Below are 21,669 nucleotides of genomic sequence, written 5' to 3' on the forward strand. Positions count from 1 at the left end.
GTGGCCCTATAAACCCCAACAACAACCCTGGGAGTGACGGTATAGTGCCCTTAATGGCCCTATAAACCCCCAATAACAACAACAACCCTGAGAGTGACAGTTTAGTGCTTTCAGTGGCCCTATAAACCCCAACAAGGAGAAGAAGAAGACATTTAAGTGACCCTTAATAATATACACTGCTCGATCTTATCTACAACAAACTCGCCGTTTTGATCAATGATAATGAAATCTGTAAGTTTTGTGAGGTTTTTTCTTTTAATACATGGATCGTCTCTCCCACCAATAAAGGCTGACCTGAAAAAAAGCCTCAGTAATTCATACTTTTTACTTGTGAAATCTTGGGACCACATCTTTGCCATATTAATACCAAAGATCCTTCGGGAAAGTGTATGCCTCTATTCTGACTTATTAAGGCTCCCGTATTCTGCTTGTTTTGTTACTGCTTACAGGGTGAACATAGGGTTACTCTCCTCTTCCTTGGATCAAACCTGATTACCTCCCATTCTGCAGGTGTTTTATGATCCCCTCTGGCTTTACCACTTCCCCATGACTTTAATGAGCTACTGCTGAATAATTAATGAGATAGCAAAGATAGGTTGGATTGGGAGTTTTTTGGGGGAATCAGATTTCTTTTTTAATTTAGTAATTTACATTAAGCGCTGAACCCATGTGGGTCATTCAGCACAAGACGTGGTGGAGGCTTGATCCTCTTGTCTTCTGAGTGTGAGACAGATGCTCTTCCTATTTGTACTCGCCTAGATTTTTTGGAATCAGAGAAATCAGTAATCCGAAAGGCCCAAGATCCCAGGCATTTGAGTTTAAAGAGTTCAGCTCTACCATTACATGGTGGGTTTATATACTTTAATATACACGAGTGAAACAACCGAATTATTGAAATTTAGGGTTCCTTGATCATTTCAAAGACAATCAATGGCACCTTATTAGGTATATAATTAGTCTAAATTAATCATTTATGAAAGTGATGGAGGCCGCCTGAGTCACTGTTATTAACACCATCCTATGGAAGGTTAACAGTTACAGCACACCCAAACTCTGGACAAACAGGATGATGTCCAATTTGGATACTGCTGTCGTGGTGTATCCACCTACAGCTCGCAACTCTACTACCTTCTTGCTTCATGTTTCCTGCCACTTTATGTTTCCTTCTTAGATTTTTTTGTATTAGCACCAAAGACGCTTCTCATGGCAAAACATTTTCTCTAATAAATAACCTGAACTGGAGATTAGTGTCATTGTCCACATCTTGCTGCCATTGCCATTCCTTTTACAGCTTAAATTTAGTCTTTACTTTTTGAATTGAATCTCTACTATGGAGTTTCTGCATTTTGATTTTTGTATTTCATACATATACAATGGCATATAATAATAATAATAATAATAATAATAATAATAATAATAATAATAATAATAATAATAATAATAATACTGTAATAATAATACTTGTATGTAAAGTAAAAGGACACAAGTGCAACTAATGTGACATTTTATTGTGCCAACGTTTCACTCTCCAGGAGCTTTGTCAAGCTGTTACTGGATTGACAAAGCTCCTGGAGAGTGAAACGTTGCCACAATATTCTGAAGAGAAGTTGCAGAGATTGGTGGATGAATTTGGTAGGGTATGCAAAAGAAGAAAATTAAAAGTGAATACAGGAAAGAGTAAGGTTATGAGGATAACAAAAAGATTAGGTGATGAAAGATTGGATATCAGATTGGAGGGAGAGAGTATGGAGGAGGTGAATGTATTCAGATATTTGGGAGTGGACGTGTCAGTAGATGGGTCTATGAAAGATGAGGTGAATCATAGAATTGATGAGGGGAAAAGGGTGAGTGGTGCACTTAGGAGTCTGTGGAGACAAAGAACTTTGTCCTTGGAGGCAAAGAGGGGAATGTATGAGAGTATATAGTTTTACCAATGCTCTTATATGGGTGTGAAGCATGGGTGATGAAAGTTGCAGCGAGGAGAAGGCTGGAGGCAGTGGAGATGTCATGTCTGAGGGCAATGTGTGGTGTGAATATAATGCAGAGAATTCGTAGTTTGGAAGTTAGGAGGAGGTGCGGGATTACCAAAACTGTTGTCCAGAGGGCTGAGGAAGGGTTGTTGAGGTGGTTCGGACATGTAGAGAGAATGGAGCGAAACAGAATGACTTCAAGAGTGTATCAGTCTGTAGTGGAAGGAAGGCAGGGTAGGGGTCGGCCTAGGAAAGGTTGGAGGGAGGGGGTAAAGGAGGTTTAGTGTGCGAGGGGCTTGGACTTCCAGCAGGCATGCTTGAGCGTGTTTGATAGGAGTGAATGGAGACAAATGGTTTTTAATACTTGACGTGCTGTTGGAGTGTGAGCAAAGTAACATTTATGAAGGGGTTCAGGGAAACCGGCAGGCCGGACTTGAGTCCTGGAGATGGGAAGTACAGTGCCTGCACTCTGAAGGAGGGGTGTTAATGTTGCAGTTTAAAAACTGTAGTGTAAAGCACCCTTCTGGCAAGACAGTGATGGAGTGAATGATGGTGAAAGTTTTTCTTTTTTGGGCCATCCTGCCCTGGTGGGAATCGGCCAGTGTGCTAATAAAATAATAAAATAGTTGCACTTGTGTCCTTTTACTTTACATAGTCGGTAATTCTACCAACACTATTACATAATAATACTTTCCAAAGAAGATATAAAAAAATTTATATGAAAAAGCCCATAGTTATGCAAGGTATTTCAAACATTTCATCAGTCTTGCTTATCTCCAACTATTTCTAAAACAATCTTTGCTGTACTGTTTGTATGTGTGTATATAAGTTTTGTTGTTTCTAGATTAATCTTTTAACCTTTCATAAAATATTCTATTGAAAGCTTTCTTAAATTTTAAATAAAATAAATTTGCTTCTCCCTTTCTTTCTTGATTAATTTTTATGAGTCATGATAACTTAATGATTTGATATACTATACAGGAGTTTGTTAATCTAAGAACTGTTTACTAGGTACAGTACCAGGATTTTTTAATGACTTTCTTCAGTGATTTTACAATAATGTCTATCAGCAAGACAGTCCTGTAATTTGATAGTCTGCCCCATTACCTTTTTTAAATATTGCCATAATATTTCCATTAGTCTTACCAGTTTACCTTGTGGTGAAATCCTAAAAATGTTCCACAAATATTCCCCAAAATTCTGTGGAGCTGTGTATGGTGAATCTGATTTTTAAATGAGTGATAACATTTCAGGTGTAACAAAACTGGGGCAACAAGATGGATGGAGTGTTGAAGAGAGTGCGAGAACTGGACTTGCATGATCAGCGTGATCTCCTGGTAGCCCTGGTGGTGGGACATCCACCAGAGGTACAACAAGCTCTTCTTCTTCCCACTGTAACGGCTGCTTCCAGGTCATCCCTTGATATATGTTTGTTTCTATAAGTGAAGGAAAAATAAGTGTGTATAGAATAGATTTTTTAAATTTAAATGTTATACAGTATGTAGAAGGCAGACTACAGTACATAAAATACAGTAGTGCCCCCCGTATCCACAGGGGATGCATTCCTAGACTTACCATGGATAACTGAAACCGTGGATAGTAACAAACCCTATATATATAAGTCATTTTTCATTTACATACATACCCATGATAAAGTTTAATTAATAAATTATGCAAAATAAGCCTAGAATTAGCTTTTTTTCACTGATGGGAAGCATTTCATGGCTTCTCTTAGGCCTTGAACTGCCAGCATCACTACTTTTGGGCTTAAGGGCCAGTATTAAGCATAATTAAGGGTTATTTTGGGGCCACAGTAAACCCTGGATAATTGAAACTGTGGATAACTGAATCTGTGGATATGGAAAATGAGTAACAGTACTGTAGTGGAAAAGAGAGTTGTTGATTATGTGAATTACAGTAGTACAAAAGATGTGAAGGATTAAATGAGTGAAGAGCAACTGAAAGGATGGGTGCGGTAATGTCAACTTTTTTTTGAGAATGAGAAACAGTTTAGAGGGAGATAACTAAGGAAGAAAATTTTTGTGTTTGCTAAAGTAAAAGTTTTGAGATGTGGGATGAGGAGCTAGACATGTTAGATGAGAAAGTAGTACACCTACCATCCGACTTAAGACCGAGTTCGGTTCCGAGAAACCGGTCGTAAGTCAAAATGGTCGTAAGTCGAACTTTACTACTGAATATCAACAAAACATTTTTGTAATGACTTTATTTTATTGTTTTATTTTGGTATTTCATGTTTTACTTTACTTTTTATGCTGTTAGTACTGTATTTTATACTGCAAGGTTCAGGATAAACACTGTGTACAACACAAATAGTTGTTTATTTCCCAGAAATTTGGCATAAAAACACGGTCGTAAGTCGAGTGGTCGTAAGTTGAGCAGGTCGTAAGTCGGATGGTAGGTGTATTAGGAAAAAAAAATTGGGACGAGGAGGTAGAGGTGTTAGGAAAGCTGGATAAGGAAGTAGAGGTGTTAGAGAGATGCAAGGTTAAGGAGGGAGAGGTGTTAAGATACTGGATAAGGAACAGAGAATGGAAAGCACTCAGTGTCATTCAAGGCCATTTTCTCTGAGGCATGGGTGTCTGTTAAGGCCAGTTTTTATTGTAATTATTTATCACAAGACCACTCCATTCATACATGTTGGCCACATTACCAATGAATACACTGTAAACACTGCAGGAGTGAGCATATCATTCCATTGAGTTTTCTCTTAGCCACACCAAACACAATATCCCAGTTGAGTACTAGTACAGTTGATGTGCGAGTCAGTGAAATATAGATCACTCTCCTCCAGAATGAAGAGATGAGAAGACAGTCACAGGAATGAGTTAGTTCCAAATGGTGACGCAGTAGTTGGAAGTATTTAACCCTTTCAAGGTCCAGAGGCCAAATTTCAAAGTGCACACCAGGGTCCAAGAATTTAAAAAAAAAAATTTTGTTATTTTTTCTTTTGAAATGGTAGAGAATATTTTTCTGAAGGTAATAAAAAAAGTACGAAATTTGATGGAAAATTTATGAAATTATGCTCTCGCGAATTTTGATGTGTCAGCGATATTTATGAATTGGCGATTTTGCCGACTTTGACTCCCATTTTAGGCCAATTACATTATTCCAGTCTACCAAATTCTTAGCTATTTCACTAGTATTACTTCTATTCTATCGATTGAGTACAAGAAATCGCCAAGTCATCTGTTTCAACTACAAAATAAAATGATCGGAAATTTGGTAATTTGGCCAATTTAACACAAAGTTCAAAATATTCCACTTTCAAAATACGGTCCAGAATAAACAATGTAGGTATTCCTGGCACTAAACTAACATTTCCTCTGTTCATTAGTTACGTTTTGAGGCTTTACAAATGAATTCCATTTTGATTTTGTATTCACATAATGAATTTTTATTCAAACCAAAAAATAGAAGATTTACTGCTATGCAATATTGTAATAATTGTATAAATATCATCACCACATTTGTGAATGTATATTAGACCCACCAGCTGGCATGTATTAGATGTGTGAGGTCGTTTGTTTACTCTTGAACATCGGCAAAAATTAAACATTTCCGCTACTTTGAGCTCAGTTTCAAGCCATTTCCAGTACTAAAACCAATCAAAATCATCACTATTTCTGTAATATGTCTTCCATTCTATCAAATCAGACCAAGAAATTGCAAATACATATATAAAAAACATACGAAAAAACACTGCAAAGTCGCTGTTTTAATCGAAAATCAAGGTCTCAGTTTTTTCTCTCATTATACACTGTGTGCTGCAGGATTTGTTTTATGTGGTGCACACATACTACATAGATGTATTCTCTCATATCTAGGCCTAAATTTACCACTCACAGCTTATCATGGCTCATGGCGTTGATCTACGGTTTGGACCCTTAACGTAAAGCCGTAGATCTACGGCACGGACCCTGAAAGGGTTAAGATAGGTGTTAGAGGGAGCCCTAGTGTGCATGTATATAGGAGGCCTAAACATTCTAACTCAGCAAAAAAAAGCTAATTTGGGCTTTAATACTAGTAATATAGAGGTTATCATGACAGGTAGCTATTGCTAACATGATTCATGCAACCTGCACACAAAAGTATATATGTGTGTGTAAAGGTAGAAAGTTGAAAGTGAACATAGAAAAGAGTAAGGTAATGAGGGTATCAAATGATTTAGATAAAGAAAAATTGGATATCAAATTGGGGAGGAGGAGTATGGAAGAAGTGAATGTTTTCAGATATTTGGGAGTTGACGTGTCAGCGGATGGATTTATGAAGGATGAGGTTAATCATAGAATTGATGAAGGAAAAAAGGTGAGTGGTGCATTGTGGTATATGTGGAGACAAAAAATGTTATTTATGGAGGCAAAGAAGGGAATGTATGAAAGTATAGTAGTGCCAACACTCTTATATGGGTGTGAAGCTTGAGTTATAAATGCTGCAGTGAGAAGGCAGTTGGAGGCAATGGAGATGTCCTGTCTAAGGGCAATGTGTGGTGTAAATATTATGCAGAAAATTCGGAGTGTGGAAATTAGGAGAAGGTGGGAAGTTAATAAAAGTATTAGTCAGAGGGCTGAAGAGGGGTTGTTGAGGTGGTTATGTCATTTAGAGAGAATGGATCAAAGTAGAATGACATGGAGACCGTATAAATCTGTAGGGAAAGGAAGGTGGGGTAGGGGTTGTCCTCAATAAGGTTGGAGGGAGGGGGTAAAGGAGGTTTTGTGGGCGAAGGGCTTGGACTTCCAGCAAGCGTGCGTGACCGTGTTAGATAGGAGTGAATGGAGACAAATGGTATTTGAGACATGACAAGCTGTTGGAGTGTTAGCAGGGTAATATTTAATGAAGGGATTCAGGGAAACCGGTTATTTTTATATGGCTGGACTTGAGTCCTGGAAATGGGAAGTACAATGCCTGCACTGTAAAGGAGGGGTTTGGGATATTGGCAGTTTGGAAGGATATGTTGTGTATCTTTATACGTATATGCTTCTAAACTGTTGTATTCTGAGCGCCTCTGCAAAAACAGTGATTATGTGTGAGTGAGGTGAAAGTGTTGAATGATGATGAAAGTATTTTCTTTTTGGGGATTTTCTTTCTTTTTGGGTCGCCCTGCCTTGGTGGGAGACGGCCAGCTTGTTAAAAAAAAAAATTCTTGTCCTAATTTGCAAGATTTAATCCAATATTTCCCCTTTAAGGTACGTGCCCCAGACACTGATGAAGGTTCTTAGTCCAAGGAATTGGAGCTACCCTACCTTTCTGTGGATTGAATGATTGCTCCCATTTCCTAAGACACTGTCTGACTTATGGGTTTACTTCTCCTCCCTCCTATATAATTAAAGAAAAATATCCTACATTTTGACTGATGGGCAGTCAGAGAATATATTATTTGCAGAATATGCAGAGTTATTTGGGCTTGGATATTCATACATTATATACACAATATACCAAACCTGTATGGACCAAAAAAATGTATTGGCAAAAATCTGTAATGCCTTTGGATGAAATATTTTTGGTACATTTTTCTTATTTACAATTGAAATTCTAGGGGAACACTTTTAGTGTTTTACTTGTCACAATAAGCCTTTTTTTTTTTATTTTTTCAGTTATGTAAAGTGGCACTTGGTAAGTTCCATTTCTAGTCAAGACACCCCAGACCTGTTGAGACTGCTGCCTCCTGAGTTACAGATAGCAGTGCTCCAGTGTGTTGATGGCCCCAGTCTCTTACGAGCATCTCAGGTCTCAAGAGAATGGAATAGGTATGTATTATGCACTTGCTGTTTTGTCCGTAATGCTCTTTTGTAACAGCTTCTGCAGATAAGTTGTTTTGCTTATAATGGTTAATTATAAATGAGAGAGACTTTTATATGAACATGTGTCTCATTCTTATATATAGGATACTGGCAGAATTACACTTTATTTCTACATATATCTATGAATTTTATTTTTTTGTACTGTTGAATTTTACATCCTATGTTGTTGGAGCATCCTGCCTAGCATAGGGCATTCCCTGAGGTAGGCTAATTCTTTGTGATTACCTACCTGTTTGTACTGTAGTTTCAAGTGCAGACTTATACAAGATGCCCCATCATCAATACAGTATTTAGTCTATCATAAAAGTTCTTTGAAGTTTCCAGTGGTTGTAGTACTTACTACTTTTTGTAATTCATTCCATTGTTGAAGAAATAGACATGTGCAACAACTGGGTTTCTTTATTATGTAGACATTTTCTGGATTTATCAGTACAATGCAAGGACAAGACTTGAGGAATCAGAAGCATAGACAGAAAGATACCTGGTTATATACTGGAGTCAGATGAGGTGCAGCAGATGAAGGCATTGTCACTGGTAGGCAGGATTCCCAAGAGTTAAGCCCGAGGTATAAGTAGGGACCACTAGGACCTAGTGGTCCCTACTTATACCTCGTGACTAGGTTGAGGGACTGATTATCTCATCATCTGCCTCTTCATTCTTCTGTTTTTGCCCCTATATTGATAAATCTTCTGGCTGATGAAACAACATGTCTGATGATTTAACTTGTCAATATTGTATGCCATTGATATTGTGATACATTCCATTCTTCTATTACACTGCAAAGATAAACACTGTAGTGTCTTTCAGGCAGTATTTTAGTTTATATAGCCTCTTGTGCCAGTTGATTGTAATACAGTGGAACCTCGGTTTGCGTTTGTCCTGGTTTTCGTTGAATTCTGTTTTTGACGACTTTTTTCATCAAAATATTGTCCCAGTTTTCGTTCATCACCTCGGTTTTCGTCCGCCGTTCTGAACGTGTCTGTCTGCCCGTGCCCACACAAAGCATCCCACGCACACATTCTGAGTCAGTCTGGCTTTGTTTCTCATCGAGTGAACATTACCCTGCACATTCATATGAAACATTTTGTAATAATCCATTAGTTTTTGTGCTTGTTTATTGAGTGCAGCTGCTAAATAAGTTACCATGGGGCCAAAGAAAGTTCCGAGTGCCAACCCTTTGATAAAGAAGGTGAGAAACATGATAAAATTCAAGAAAGAACTGGTAGCAAAGTATGAAAGTGATGTACGTGTGGCTGATCTCACCAAGATGTACGGAAAGTCCTCATCAACGATCAGTTCCATCCTGGTGAAGAAAAAAGAAATCAGTGAATCTAATGTTGCGAAAGGGGTAAATGTGCTAACGAAACAGAGATTGCAAACACTCAGAGATGTTGAGAAGTTGTTGTTGGTGCGGCTCAATGAAAAGCAGTTAGCAGGAGATAGTGTTGTGGAGGCGATAATTTGCGAAAAGGTAAGCATGTGGATCTCGTAAAGAATATGCCTGGAACAAGTGCTGCTGAGGAAATTGCTTCAGAGGAGGAGGATTATTATTATAATCAAAAAGAAGCGCTAAGCCACAAGGACGGAGGAGGAAGAGAAAGGGGAGAATATACCTTCTTCAGTGATTAAGGACATTTGTGCAAAGTGGAGTGAGGTACAAAGTTTTGTGGAGAAATACGACCCTAACAAAGCTGTTGCAAGCCATGTCTGCAACATGTTCAATGACAATGCCATGTCCCATTTTAGGCAAATCTTAAAGAGATGCCAGAAACAGACCTCTGGACAGATTTTTTGTGTGACAAGGGTACAGTGACTCTCAAGCTGGTCCTAGTGCCAGTAAAAGACAAAGAAGGGAAGTAACCCCGGATAGTGACTTGATACCTGAAGTCCTTATGGAAGGGGATTCCCCTTCCAAACAATAAACTCTCCTCCCTGCCCCGTCCTCGCCATCTTCCATACACCAACAAGAGTCTTCAATAAAGGTAAAAGTGATTTAAATGTTCATTTATCCATTTCATTTGTGCTTTATATTTATTTCTCATTGTTTTCTGTATGTAAAACTATAGTTATTTTCTATAAAATGCATTTTTTGTTAATATTTTTGGGTGTCTGGAATGGATTAATTGGATTTACATTATTTCTTATGGGAAATATTGCTTCCATTTTCATCGAATTCGGTTTTCATCAGACTCTCTGGAACAAATTAAAGACGAAAACCATGGTTCCGCTGTAGGAAATTTTCCTTGTCGGTTCTTTAGTATCCTTTTATAATTTTGAATGTGTGTGGCTAGTAATCTGTGTGACAACCATTGCGTCATTGCCTCACCCCTCAAAGAAGGTTCCTTGATGTTCGTGAGAGACCCTTGATCTAAGGAATTGGACCAATGCTCCATTTCCTTGAATTAAGCCTGAATGCGTTCTATTCTCCAAGGCACTGTATGCCCCCTATGGGTTTAGTGCTCCCCCATGAATGTAATAATTCATTGCCTCACCTTTGTAATCTTCTATATAGGGTAATAGTTTAATGATGGTAATTTTTTATTTTCACACCAGGCTTTCGTAATAAAATTATTTTAATGATTAAAATGCATACAATACACATTATTAAGTAAGTAAGTTTATTCAGGTATACACAGATACAGTTACATTATCATACATAGCAGCATATGTGTAGAGAACCTAGGATAACCCAAAAAGGTCAGACAGAGTGACTTATTTCCATTGGGGTCAAGTACATATATATGCCATTTAATCTTGGGTAATATTTCTTATTTCAGAATTGTCAAGAATCATCACAGTATATGGCTCAGGAAATGTAAAGAATTGGGAGTAAATGTTGAAAAAGTCAGTAATGATGCTAACTGGCATGAGGTGTATGTGACATCTCTACGGCAGCAGCTGTCTCTTAAGAATGGAACTGCCTTCAGTGAGCGCTTCATGCAACTTCAAAACTGCAAGAAGGCTGTAAAGGCTGTAGATTATCAGAATGGCTTCCTTTGTACAGGTGTGCTGTGTGTGTTATTACAGCAAGTTTACTTTTTTCACAGCTTCATAGTTTAAGTAAATGTATTTTTTTATACTAAAATGCACACTTTAGGTTGTTCTTAAAAGATTTCAAATGAGCGTTTATAACAACATACAAGATATGAGTACATCATAAAAAGTAAGGTGAGAGTAAATAGGTATACTGTAGCATGGTTCTTTGTGTTTCATTTACTTATTTATTGAAAATCAAAGGGCTTGAGATGTGGAGGTTCAAAGTTCAGCACCTGCATTCTGAAGGATGGGTTGATATATTGTGAATCAGATCATTTGAAATGTGATGTCTGTGAACTCTTGGCAAAACAGCTATTGAATGAGTGATTGTGAATGTCTCTATTTGTGTCACCCTAACTTGGTGGGAAACAGTGTGGCAAAAATAATAATACAGCCGCTTCTCACTTAACGACAGAGTTCCGTTCCTAAGATCACGTAAGTAAACAAATTCATTGCTAAGCAAGGAGAACTGTAATGGTAGTGGGTTTGTGTCAGCCATCTTTGATATTGTTTTAATGTCACCTCTGCACTATTTATAACATTTTCAGTACAGTGGACCCCCGCTTAACGATCACCTCCAAATGCGACCAATTATGTAAGTGTATTTATGTAAGTGCGTTTGTACGTGTATGTTTGGGGGTCTGAAATGGACTAATCTACTTCACAATATTCCTTATGGGAAAAAATTCGGTCAGTACTGGCACCTTAACATACTACTGGAATGAAAAAAGTTCGTTAACCGGGGGTCCACTGTATATTTTTAAATGTTTATACAGTAGTTTACCGTATATTGTAATAAACAGAATAGAGGAAATCAGCTGTAATATATATTATTTAGATATGTATACTGGTCAGAGAACCCGTCAGAGTCGTCGGTAAACGAGTACGTCACAAAGTGAGAAGAGGCTGTAATGATAATTGTGCAATTATAGCCCAAACATGTTTTTAGGTTACAGTACCAAAGGCAAGGTAGGGGTCATCCTACAAAAGGTTGGCAAGAGAGTAAAGGAGGTTTTTGTATGTGAGGGGCTTGGACATTCAACAGGTGTGTGAATGTGTTAGATAGGAGTGAGTGGAGGCAGATGGATTTTATGACTTTACATGTGTTGGAGTGTGAGCAAGGTGGGATTTATGAAGGATTTCAGGGAAACCAGTTAGCTGGACTTGGGTCCTGGAGGTGGGTAGTACAGTGCCTGGACTTTCAAAGAGGCTATAATGTCAGCATGCCTCTGGTAAGACAATGATGAGAGTGAATGATGGTGAGTGTTTCTTCTTTTCTGGGTCACCCTTCCTTGGTGGGAGATGGCTGTTGTGTTAAAAAAAGTTTGCATATAAGCAAATTACACTCCAGATAACCTACAACATTTGCTGCCAGTTGTATTTATCAGTGGTTATGATTCATCTGTTGCACAAAACCAAGTACTATACTACAAACTTACGAATCACTTGAAAGATACACTGTACTTAACAATTCAGCATACAGTAAGGCATATGCCATTTGTCCATCTTGAAAAGAAATGGGAAGACAGATGGTGCAAATAAGAAGAAAGGATGTAAAGAATGGCAAAACTGCAAAGGACGTTACAGAGATGGATAAAATAAAACAGTCTAGCTCATATTGCTACATTAAGAGTTTAGCCAGTCATTATTGACTTTTATGAGAGTAGTACTGTAGTGGTTTGTGGGAGGCCAAGGCCAACAGATCTGCTATCTGCAAGTTAAATTAAATATACTTTTAAATTTTTTCAACCTTACCACTTTTCATAATTGATATTCAGGTGGAATATTATATGTTAATTGTTTCGTCTTTCTTTTTCAGTGTCAGAGGAAGACTACGTAAATATCTGGCAGCTGGAACTCAACATTCCAGTGCTGACCTTCCCAGTCGAGCGTGCTGTTTCTTGCATTAAGTTCAGATCAAATTCTCTCCTCATCTGTGGCCATTTTGTTGGCATCTTAACTGCTTGGGATGTAAGCATGATGAGTAGACTGTCATGTGTGGTGTATAATGCTGCAGGTGACAATCCTGGTGATCATGCTCTCCTCAGGTGCAAGTTTAAGATGCATGCTGGTCCTGTATTCAGTAGTGACTTCTCCGAAGACTTGGATTTGTTAGTGAGTGGAGGAGCTGATGAGTGCATCAAGTTGTGGGGCCTATCAACCGGGTTACTTATTAAGTCTCTGCCTAATCAAGATCATTGGATTTTGCGTGTTATTCTTTTACCAGATTTATTTTACAGTTCCCACCATGTTGTTATATATATGACAAGAGATAATGTAAATAAAATAAGCTGGCCTGCTAATAACAACAGAAATTTTAACAATGACCTAAACTCTGTGGAAAATATATCCAATGACAATAATGATCTCAATTCTGACTGTGTAATGGACAAACTGGGTAAGGTAGATGAAATCTTATTGAATTCACATATATGCCTCAATGAAGGGAACAATAATTTCTTTACACCAGGTCTTCAGTACAGCAGCAAGTTTGTGGGACTAATCAAACAAGATATTGACGAGAAACATGCAAACTTGTGTGTATACGACATAGATACATTTAAACTCTCGTATAATATCATTTTAAAATTCAAAGTGAAAAAACTTCTGGCTCTTGGGAACAGATATGCCCTACTCTTAACTGTTGGCAATGTTCTGTACTCTTCAACACTAGTGGTTGTGGATGTTGTAACAGGAGAAACTGCTGGCACCCATGCAGTTCCACATTCCAAGTAAGTTATGCAGTTTTTTAATCCACTTTGTCTCTTGTGCCACTTCCACTACTCCCCCTACCTACTACTGCTACTACTACTACTACTACCACCACCACCACTGCCACCACCACCACCACCACTACTACTACTTCCACTACCAGCATTACCTCTACCACTGCTTTCTCCGCCTACTCCTTTCTTCCTCCTATCTTGATCCCATCCCTAACCTACTCTTGTATATATACTGGCTCCTTTACCTTATGATTATTAATCTTAAGTTTTAAAGGAGTGGACCAGTTGTTCGCTTTTAGATTTGTTGGTACGTATAATCGCCTGGCCCAGGACTTTTCCAAGAGGTGGTCCAGCCTTGGCTCCCTTTTGTGGGAATGTCTCAGACCAACGTCTGCCATAGGAGGAGGTACAAGTACCTCCCAGTCTTCTAGGACCAGCTGTCCCTAGGCCTAGCCCCATTCTCCGCCCCCACGAGGGCTCGGAGGAGAAGCTAGGTACCTTGGGCTGCCACAAACCCTGCCCACACTGGGCTCGAAGGATGTGGCAGCTGCATAGCAGCAGATGATGTCATGAGGTGCAAGGGCAGCAAGCACTACAGGATCCTTTTCGAGCCACACCCCAGCTTTGGGCCGAAGCCCGAGCGCTGGGGAAGCTCAAGAATGCCTCTTGCTATAGTGTTGCTGCTGCTACTTCACTTGTCCATTGCACTCTGTCCTGAGTGGACCAGTAAGCCAGTGGAAGGGCTCGATCAGATGACCAAAAACTCAAGTGGTGGACCATCATATGATCAAGAAATAGTTGTCCTGTTTCCTGACGAAACTAATGTAACCTAAACTAAATTCCGCTAGTTTATGCATGAGTAATGTTTTCACTACTAACCAAATAAAGCTCAGGCACAGTATTGATTTGATGATGCCAGGGATCAAGAGCTCCTCAGTGCCCTTCAAACCTGTAAGGGTTAATGTATTGTAATGGGATGTATTGCTGTATTTCAGTTGTGGGTTGTAATAGGAACAGTGTTATAGAGAAGTAACCAGTCATTGATACTTATGTTCCTTTTTTGAAACTTACTGAATGTCTTAATACAAGCTTACACTTCATGTTTTCATTTTAAATTAAAGTTTATTGTTATAAAATGAGATAGTTTACTGAATACTGTATATAAATACAGTAGATTAAAAAATATAAATTGAACTGATGTGCCCCCTCAATAAAATTTATACGAATTGTGTATATTTGACAGAATGACAACTCCGGATGGTGCGCAGCTTGTGGTGGGTGATGTAGAGTGGCTTGATGGACTTGGAATGCACTTACCAGGGCCATCGGTAATGTCAGTAAGTGCTGAACCAAATTCTGAAAAATCTGACTGCAGTAAAAGTTCTCCAAGTTGCTCTTATACTGCAACAGAAACACAAAATCTCAATAGACCCAGTAGCATAGTGTATAGTGATGTTTGTTACAGAACATATACTCAAAAGGGCAGTCCAGAGTCAGGTGTACAAAAATACTCCACCTATCATGCAGGCGTAGAAGGAAATGTTTGGGATTGTCAAGATTCGTCCTCACCTTCTCCTGTTGGTGCTACGGGAGGAGATTGGTGCCTAGGTTATGCACAGTCAGAGCCTCAGTACTCTAACAACAACAGGCCTGTTACTGTCTCTTCAAATGATGTGCCCCTCCAGGTTACAGGGCTTCAGTCTCATGGCATCAACATGACATTCAGTAGTACCAAAGAGAGACATATTTCAGTCAAACTAGAGAGGCCGGGTCACTTGGTGTTGGCTGCAGGAGTGCAGAGTGAGCCTGGAAGGTTGTTCACACTATGGTGGTCTCAGTCTACACTGGCATCAAAATGTAAAGAGGAATAGCAGACTGTGTGAAAAAGTAGACGAATATATTATAACGTGTGAATTTTAGATCTATACCTGTGTGTCCTTTCTAGGGAAAGTGGGTGTTATGATGCAAGTCAAGGGTCTTGATTCAGCTAACAGGAGCTACCCTTCCCTTCCTCGAATCAAATTTGATTTTCTTCCACTCTCCAGGCACTGTATGACCCATATGGACTTTATGCTTCCCTGTGAACTTTACATATAATAAATTTTTTTTATAATGTATACCTATGTTATAGGTAGTAGGTTGGTAGACAGCAACTGCCCAGGGAGGTACTACCGTCCTGCCAAGTGAGTGTAAAACAAACCTGTAATTGTTTTACATGATGATAGGATTGCTGGTGTCTTTTTTCTGTCTCATAAACATGCAAGATTTCAGGTACGTTTTGCTACTACTTCTTACACTTAGATCACACTACATACATGTATACAAGCATATATATATACACACCCCTCTGGATTTTCTTTTATTTTCTTTCTAGTGCTTGTTCTTGTTTATTTCTTCTTATCTCCATGGAAAAGTGGAACAGAATTCTTCCTCCATAAGCCATGCGTGTTGTAAGAGGCCACTAAAATGCTGGGAGCAAGGGGCTAGTAACCCCTTCTCTTGTACAAATTACTAAATTTAAAAAGAAAAACTTTCATTTTTCTTTTTGGGCTACCCTGACTTGGTGGGATACAGCCGGTTTGTTGAAAAAAAAAAACTATACCTATGTGCAACGTGCATGTTTTGCTTCCATTTAATGAAGCCAAACAATATGTTTCAGTAGAAGTGCTAAACCATTAAGGGTCATAGCATTACTGTACGATCCCTTCAGCCTGAGCATTTAATTGGATTACGTATATTATTATTTAAGGGCCATACAGTGCCTCGGAAATGGTGAAGAAGGACGGTAATCAGGTTTGATCTGAAAAGTGGGTGAGTAGGTCAACTTTCCTGTATCAAGAACTCTTCACTGTACCCCCGTCCCCTCTCCTCGAAGTGAAACACTACTGAGAATGAAGAATTAGAAACATGTGCAACATCTGGGTATCTTTATTTTTAGGCATTTTGCCATTCAGTGACTTCATTGATACAAATTCAAGGACATAATGTGAAGACTGTAGAGCTATATACAAAAGACAAGGTAATCAGTCCCTCAGCCTTGGAATTGGTGATGAGCACCATAGTCTTGAAGAATCTGAAGCACAGTCATGAAGCTTGGTGCTTATATACTGGCATCAAATAAGGAATGTTGAGGAAGAAGCAAAAAGTTCAGGAAACTAGGCAGACTGTTTTTAGCTGACTAGTGGTAAATCAGACACTGGCCATAGTGTAAAAAATAGCATGAAAACTTTACAATTAATATAGGAATAATTAAGATGTTTAACAGCCTAACAGGAAGACCCCTGGTTATGGAAAGTATCTTTGAATTAACAAGGAAACTAGGTAAAGATGTACCAATAAGTAAAGCTTAAAGTAACTTTTATTTTGGTATTGAGTTAGATAAGTGAATCACGATTCCCACATCACTACTTTTAAGTGCTTCCTATCTCTCTGATTTATGGACATTTTCTACATGGCAGATGCCATGATGCTGGTGAAGGTTTTTGATCTTAGGAACTGCTGTGGCTCTCCCTTTCCTTGAATCACACTTGATTTACCTCCCATCCCTCAGGCACTGCATGACTCCTATGGATTTACCTCTTCCCCATGAATACAATACCGTAATACTAGACATAATTCTTCACTATGCATTGTGTGCCATCACTGCCATAACATACACAACTGGCATGGTGCACTACACTGACACAGTGCCAGATCATACCATATTATACACAGTACCTCAACACCATATCACATTTGCATGTGCTTTGTTCATTTATACATCTAATGCCCTTCTAGGTAGTTACCTTGACACTGGTAAAGGGTTCTTGATCCAAATAATTAGAGTTACTCTCCCTTTCCTCTGATTGAATCTGATTGCCTCCCATTCCCAAAGTACTGTGTGATCCCTATGGGTTTTATACTCCCCTCCCTCATAAACATGTATCACCCTATACGTATAACCTTCCAGTTGTTCTCTTTTCACCTTGTAAATGACCTATTTTGTTATATTGCATCCTCTTATTTTTACTGCTTTCTCTGTTAAGATTATTGACAGTCTTGCTAGAAGGAGTTCAAACCACAACAGTCTGACTGGAAGGAGTTCAGGCCACAACAGTCTGATTGGGAGGAGTTCAGGCCACAACAGTCTGATTGGGAGGAGTTCAGGCCACAACAGTCTGACTTGAAGGAGTTCAGGCCACAGCAGTCTGACTATGAGTTCAGGCCACAGCAGTCTGACTGGAAGGAGTTCAGATCACAACAGTCTGACTGGAAGGAGTTCAGATTACAACAGTCTGACTGGAAGGAGTTCAGACCACAACAGTGTGACTGGAAGGAGTTCAGACCACAACAGTCTGACTGGAAGGAGTTCAGGCCACAACAGTCTGACTGGTCACAGACCAGGCCACAATTAGTAGACATTGGAGTGATCCTTCACCACTCCTTGCACTGAATAACCCACACAGGTTAAGTGGTTCATTAGATGCAATACAATCTTGTCATGCACTTCACACTTGTAATGCTTATGTAAAAAAGGAAAGATTCATGTGTGTCATACAGACAACATGCTGTACAGATAAGCATGTCATATAGACAACAGTATTGTAGACAAGTCCACTGTAAAAACAAGCATGACGTATAGACAAGTATTGTATAGACAAGTATTGTATAGACAAGTGCTGTATGGACAAGTATTGTATAGACTAAGTGTTGTACAAACATATACACTGGAGGCTAATACCCATTTCAAATACCTTGTGGAAGTAGACCTGGAAAACAGCCCAGCATGAAGAAGAAGGAACTATCCAGATTTCAAGATAGAGGACTACGTAAGAATCAAGGAATTCGTAAATACAGTGTAGTGGGAAAGGAGTTGGAAGGAAAGAAGACAAATGAGATGGAGCACATAGCCATAAAGTAAAGGATGAATTCATACCCAGAAGAGGCCAGAAAGAGCTTGTGGTTCACTTGAAGATACAGAAGGGCAATAACAATATGCATTTAAGCATGAAAAACCTACAGAAAGTGAAGGACGATAGAATATAAAGAAGTGATTAAGAGGAAAAGAATGAAATATTAATGGATGAAGAGAGCCTGACAAACAATTTCAGACTGAAATAATAGCAATAGTCTGAATCAAAACAAACACAGCCATACAGAATGATGACAATAAAACATCAGGTGATAAGGTTGAAGGAGAGAAGAGAGATCACAAAGAATGACAAGAAAATCTGTGAGGAACTGAAACTTAAGGAAGAGAATACTTTAGAATCAGGAACAACACTATAAAAACAAAGGATACCAATGAGTAGTGACTCAATTCATTCAGCAGGGAAAGAAGTGACAGTCACCAGGGGTTCCAAGAGGAAGCAGAAGTACAATGTAAACCACTAGCAAAGTGTTATAGTAAGAGTTCATGCACAGGAGGATGATAGGCATCGCATATTAAGATAGGCACATTGGTAAATTATCATAAAGATAACTAAGAATCATATAGTGTTTGGGAACTACTAGGTAGTCAGGCTGGGTACCTCATACAAATAATTAACGTAGTAAAAATTGAATATATATTGAACCATGGCCATAACCTAAAGCACAGTAGTAAATATTGAAGTTATGGTAAATGTGTCTGTCATGTTAATCAACAAACACAAGTAAACAAATATGTCACAAATATTTATTATTAGTCACCAACATATGTACAAATAAACAATGTTAATAATCCAGTATTACTCATATCTTGTAACTTAACAGTGTGTGTAAACAAAACAGTTATTGTAAACACCAGTCTCTACACTATGAATTGTACTTGACTGATATTATTTTGTAATATTTTAAGATGTGATGAAATTTAAACATGCCAAGATATGCAAATTATAAATACACCACCACCTGTCTTGTCTTAAAAAGTATCAGTTTTGGTATAGTAACAGCAATTACAGTCATTGGAATATACAAAAATAAACATTAATAAACTATAATACATAAAATACAATAATAGGAATGTAACTCAAAAACTATGAAACATGAATCTCAGGTGCATCATAAACTTAACATATACAGTATTGTGATTTTAATCACTTGTATTACTTATCTGTTGCAGATAATAAAGTTTCTGTTCATGCAATTTAGCAAGAAAGTTCTCAATTCTCTCCTTCCTGGCTGATGCATGGGCACCAATATGTTCCTGTGAAACCTTGTCACCATATTTAGTATGGCAACATTCTATGTCGCTTTCCTCCACCATACATTGCCTCAGTGCCAGGCATTCTTGTCGTGCTGCTGTGAGTGTATGATAATGCCTCTGGTAATAGAATACTGCACCGAAGAGATGCCAAATTGTGAATTCTGGCCATAGAACTTTAGTGAAGAATAAGCAAGAAAACCCACTCTGCCATAGCAAAAAGTCAGAAAGGCGAACCTCCCCAGATGTGCGCACTAAGAGGTCAGGATCGCGCGAGCCTCGAGTATGCAGACATTTTTCTAATAACTCTTCAGAAATGTCACTTGTCATCAGTTGACCTTCAGCTACCCCTTGTGATAACTCATTCATGGCAGAACATATTTCATCCCGCGATGTATACGCTAGAGCCAAGTTTAGAAAACACTTAGTATTATGTCTAGTAGCCAATATTGCCTCTCCTGTAAGCTTCTTGATGCGCTGAGGAAGAAGATTGAGATCACCAATCACTCGTATGCACACTCCATGCTTTTCTAATTTTTCCTTTTCTTCTAACAATTTTGCAAACTTTTCTGCAGCAAGATCCATCAACCCATCCACCTCTTGCTTGGATCGTTTAAAGTTTTCAATACTAAAGGCATATGCTGTAACCTCATTGATTCCTAAATCCCGACACCAACACAACACCTCAGTCAATTTGTGAAATCCTCGTGTGTGACCAGCGAGCGCGTCCTTGTGTTCTTTACGGGCAAATCTGCGATTACCATCCATTATAATTGCTAGGTGATTGGGTACAGGTCCCACACGTAAAATGCGCAGTGCAGCCCATTCTGCCCACGTACGGTCTTGTTCCACAATCCACGTCATCTTCCTGTTAATCCTCTGTGCCTGTTACAGAAATATAAAAACTAATAAACACAGTAACCAATAAATTATATTATGTAAATTTAAGCATTGGACATTATGCTTGTTTAATCCTCTCTGTCTGTTACAGAAATATAAAAACTAATAAACACATTAACCAGTAAATTATATGTAGACATAATGTAAATTAAAGCACTGGACATTATGCTTGTTTAATATTTAAAAGTAAATGATTATGACTAATGAAATCATAACACGATTGCAGACAAACCACGGGTTCAAACCCCACCTGTTCCATGGTTAGTAAATGATTAAATGAATTGTAAGGCAGACAGGAAGAATGGAATGGAGTGGAAGAGACAATCTTGCTCAGGAGAGCTCATCTTTATAATACAGTAATTGTTAATTTTATGACTGTCTCTTAAAGTTTGTGTTTACCCAGATATCATTACTACAAGATACCATCCTACCAAATTATGTAGTACGTATATGTATTTTGAAATTATTATTATACATAATTACTAAAAAAGAGAAGAAGAAAAACTTTATAAAACTGGGTTGCTTAAATGTGCGTGGATGTAGTGCGGATGACAAGAAACAGATGATTGCTGATGTTATGAATGAAAAGAAGTTGGATGTCCTGGCCCTAAGCGAAACAAAGCTGAAGGGGGTAGGAGAGTTTCAGTGGGGGGAAATAAATGGGATTAAATCTGGAGTATCTGAGAGAGTTAGAGCAAAGGAAGGGGTAGCAGTAATGTTAAATGATCAGTTATGGAAGGAGAAAAGAGAATATGAATGTGTAAATTCAAGAATTATGTGGATTAAAGTAAAGGTTGGATGCGAGAAGTGGGTCATAATAAGCGTGTATGCACCTGGAGAAGAGAGGAATGCAGAGGAGAGAGAGAGATTTTGGGAGATGTTAAGTGAATGTATAGGAGCCTTTGAACCAAGTGAGAGAGTAATTGTGGTAGGGGACTTGAATGCTAAAGTAGGAGAAACTTTTAGAGAGGGTGTGGTAGGTAAGTTTGGGGTGCCAGGTGTAAATGATAATGGGAGCCCTTTGATTGAACTTTGTATAGAAAGGGGTTTAGTTA

The 21,669-nt window shown here is 38.5% G+C and overlaps 2 protein-coding genes across 5 annotated transcripts in view; one reads left to right on the forward strand and one right to left on the reverse strand.

The window, feature by feature from the left end:
* LOC128691832 (F-box/WD repeat-containing protein 2) lies at positions 1-19,921 on the forward strand. Its single transcript, XM_053780746.2, has 6 exons — positions 1-231; positions 3,224-3,381; positions 7,583-7,735; positions 10,567-10,793; positions 12,645-13,557; positions 14,795-19,921. Exons 2-6 carry the CDS (start codon positions 3,248-3,250, stop codon positions 15,420-15,422), a joined length of 2,055 nt encoding a protein of 684 aa, XP_053636721.2. The 5' UTR covers positions 1-231; positions 3,224-3,247; the 3' UTR covers positions 15,423-19,921.
* Dhdds (Dehydrodolichyl diphosphate synthase subunit) overlaps positions 19,186-21,669 on the reverse strand; it is a 21,496-nt gene continuing 19,012 nt past the window's right edge. For all 4 annotated transcript variants that reach the window (XM_053780750.2, XM_053780749.2, XM_053780751.2 and 1 more), the window contains exon 2: positions 19,186-20,599. In XM_053780750.2, the coding sequence (XP_053636725.1) occupies positions 19,604-20,578 (975 nt within the window). In that variant the 5' untranslated portion in view covers positions 20,579-20,599 and the 3' untranslated portion in view covers positions 19,186-19,603. The remainder of the gene's footprint in view (positions 20,600-21,669) is intronic.

Source organism: Cherax quadricarinatus, chromosome 75 (assembly GCF_038502225.1).
Source record: "Cherax quadricarinatus isolate ZL_2023a chromosome 75, ASM3850222v1, whole genome shotgun sequence".
Classification (NCBI taxonomy): domain Eukaryota; kingdom Metazoa; phylum Arthropoda; class Malacostraca; order Decapoda; family Parastacidae; genus Cherax; species Cherax quadricarinatus.

Coding starts and splice junctions, on each gene's coding strand:
- LOC128691832 (XM_053780746.2), top strand. CDS start 3,248: ATGGATGGAGTGTTGAAGAGAGTGCGAGAACTGGACTTGCATGATCAG. Junction 3,382..7,582: donor ACTGTAACGGCTGCTTCCAG/GTCATCCCTTGA, acceptor TTATTTTTTCAG/TTATGTAAAGTGGCACTTGG. Junction 7,736..10,566: donor GTCTCAAGAGAATGGAATAG/GTATGTATTATG, acceptor TTCTTATTTCAG/AATTGTCAAGAATCATCACA.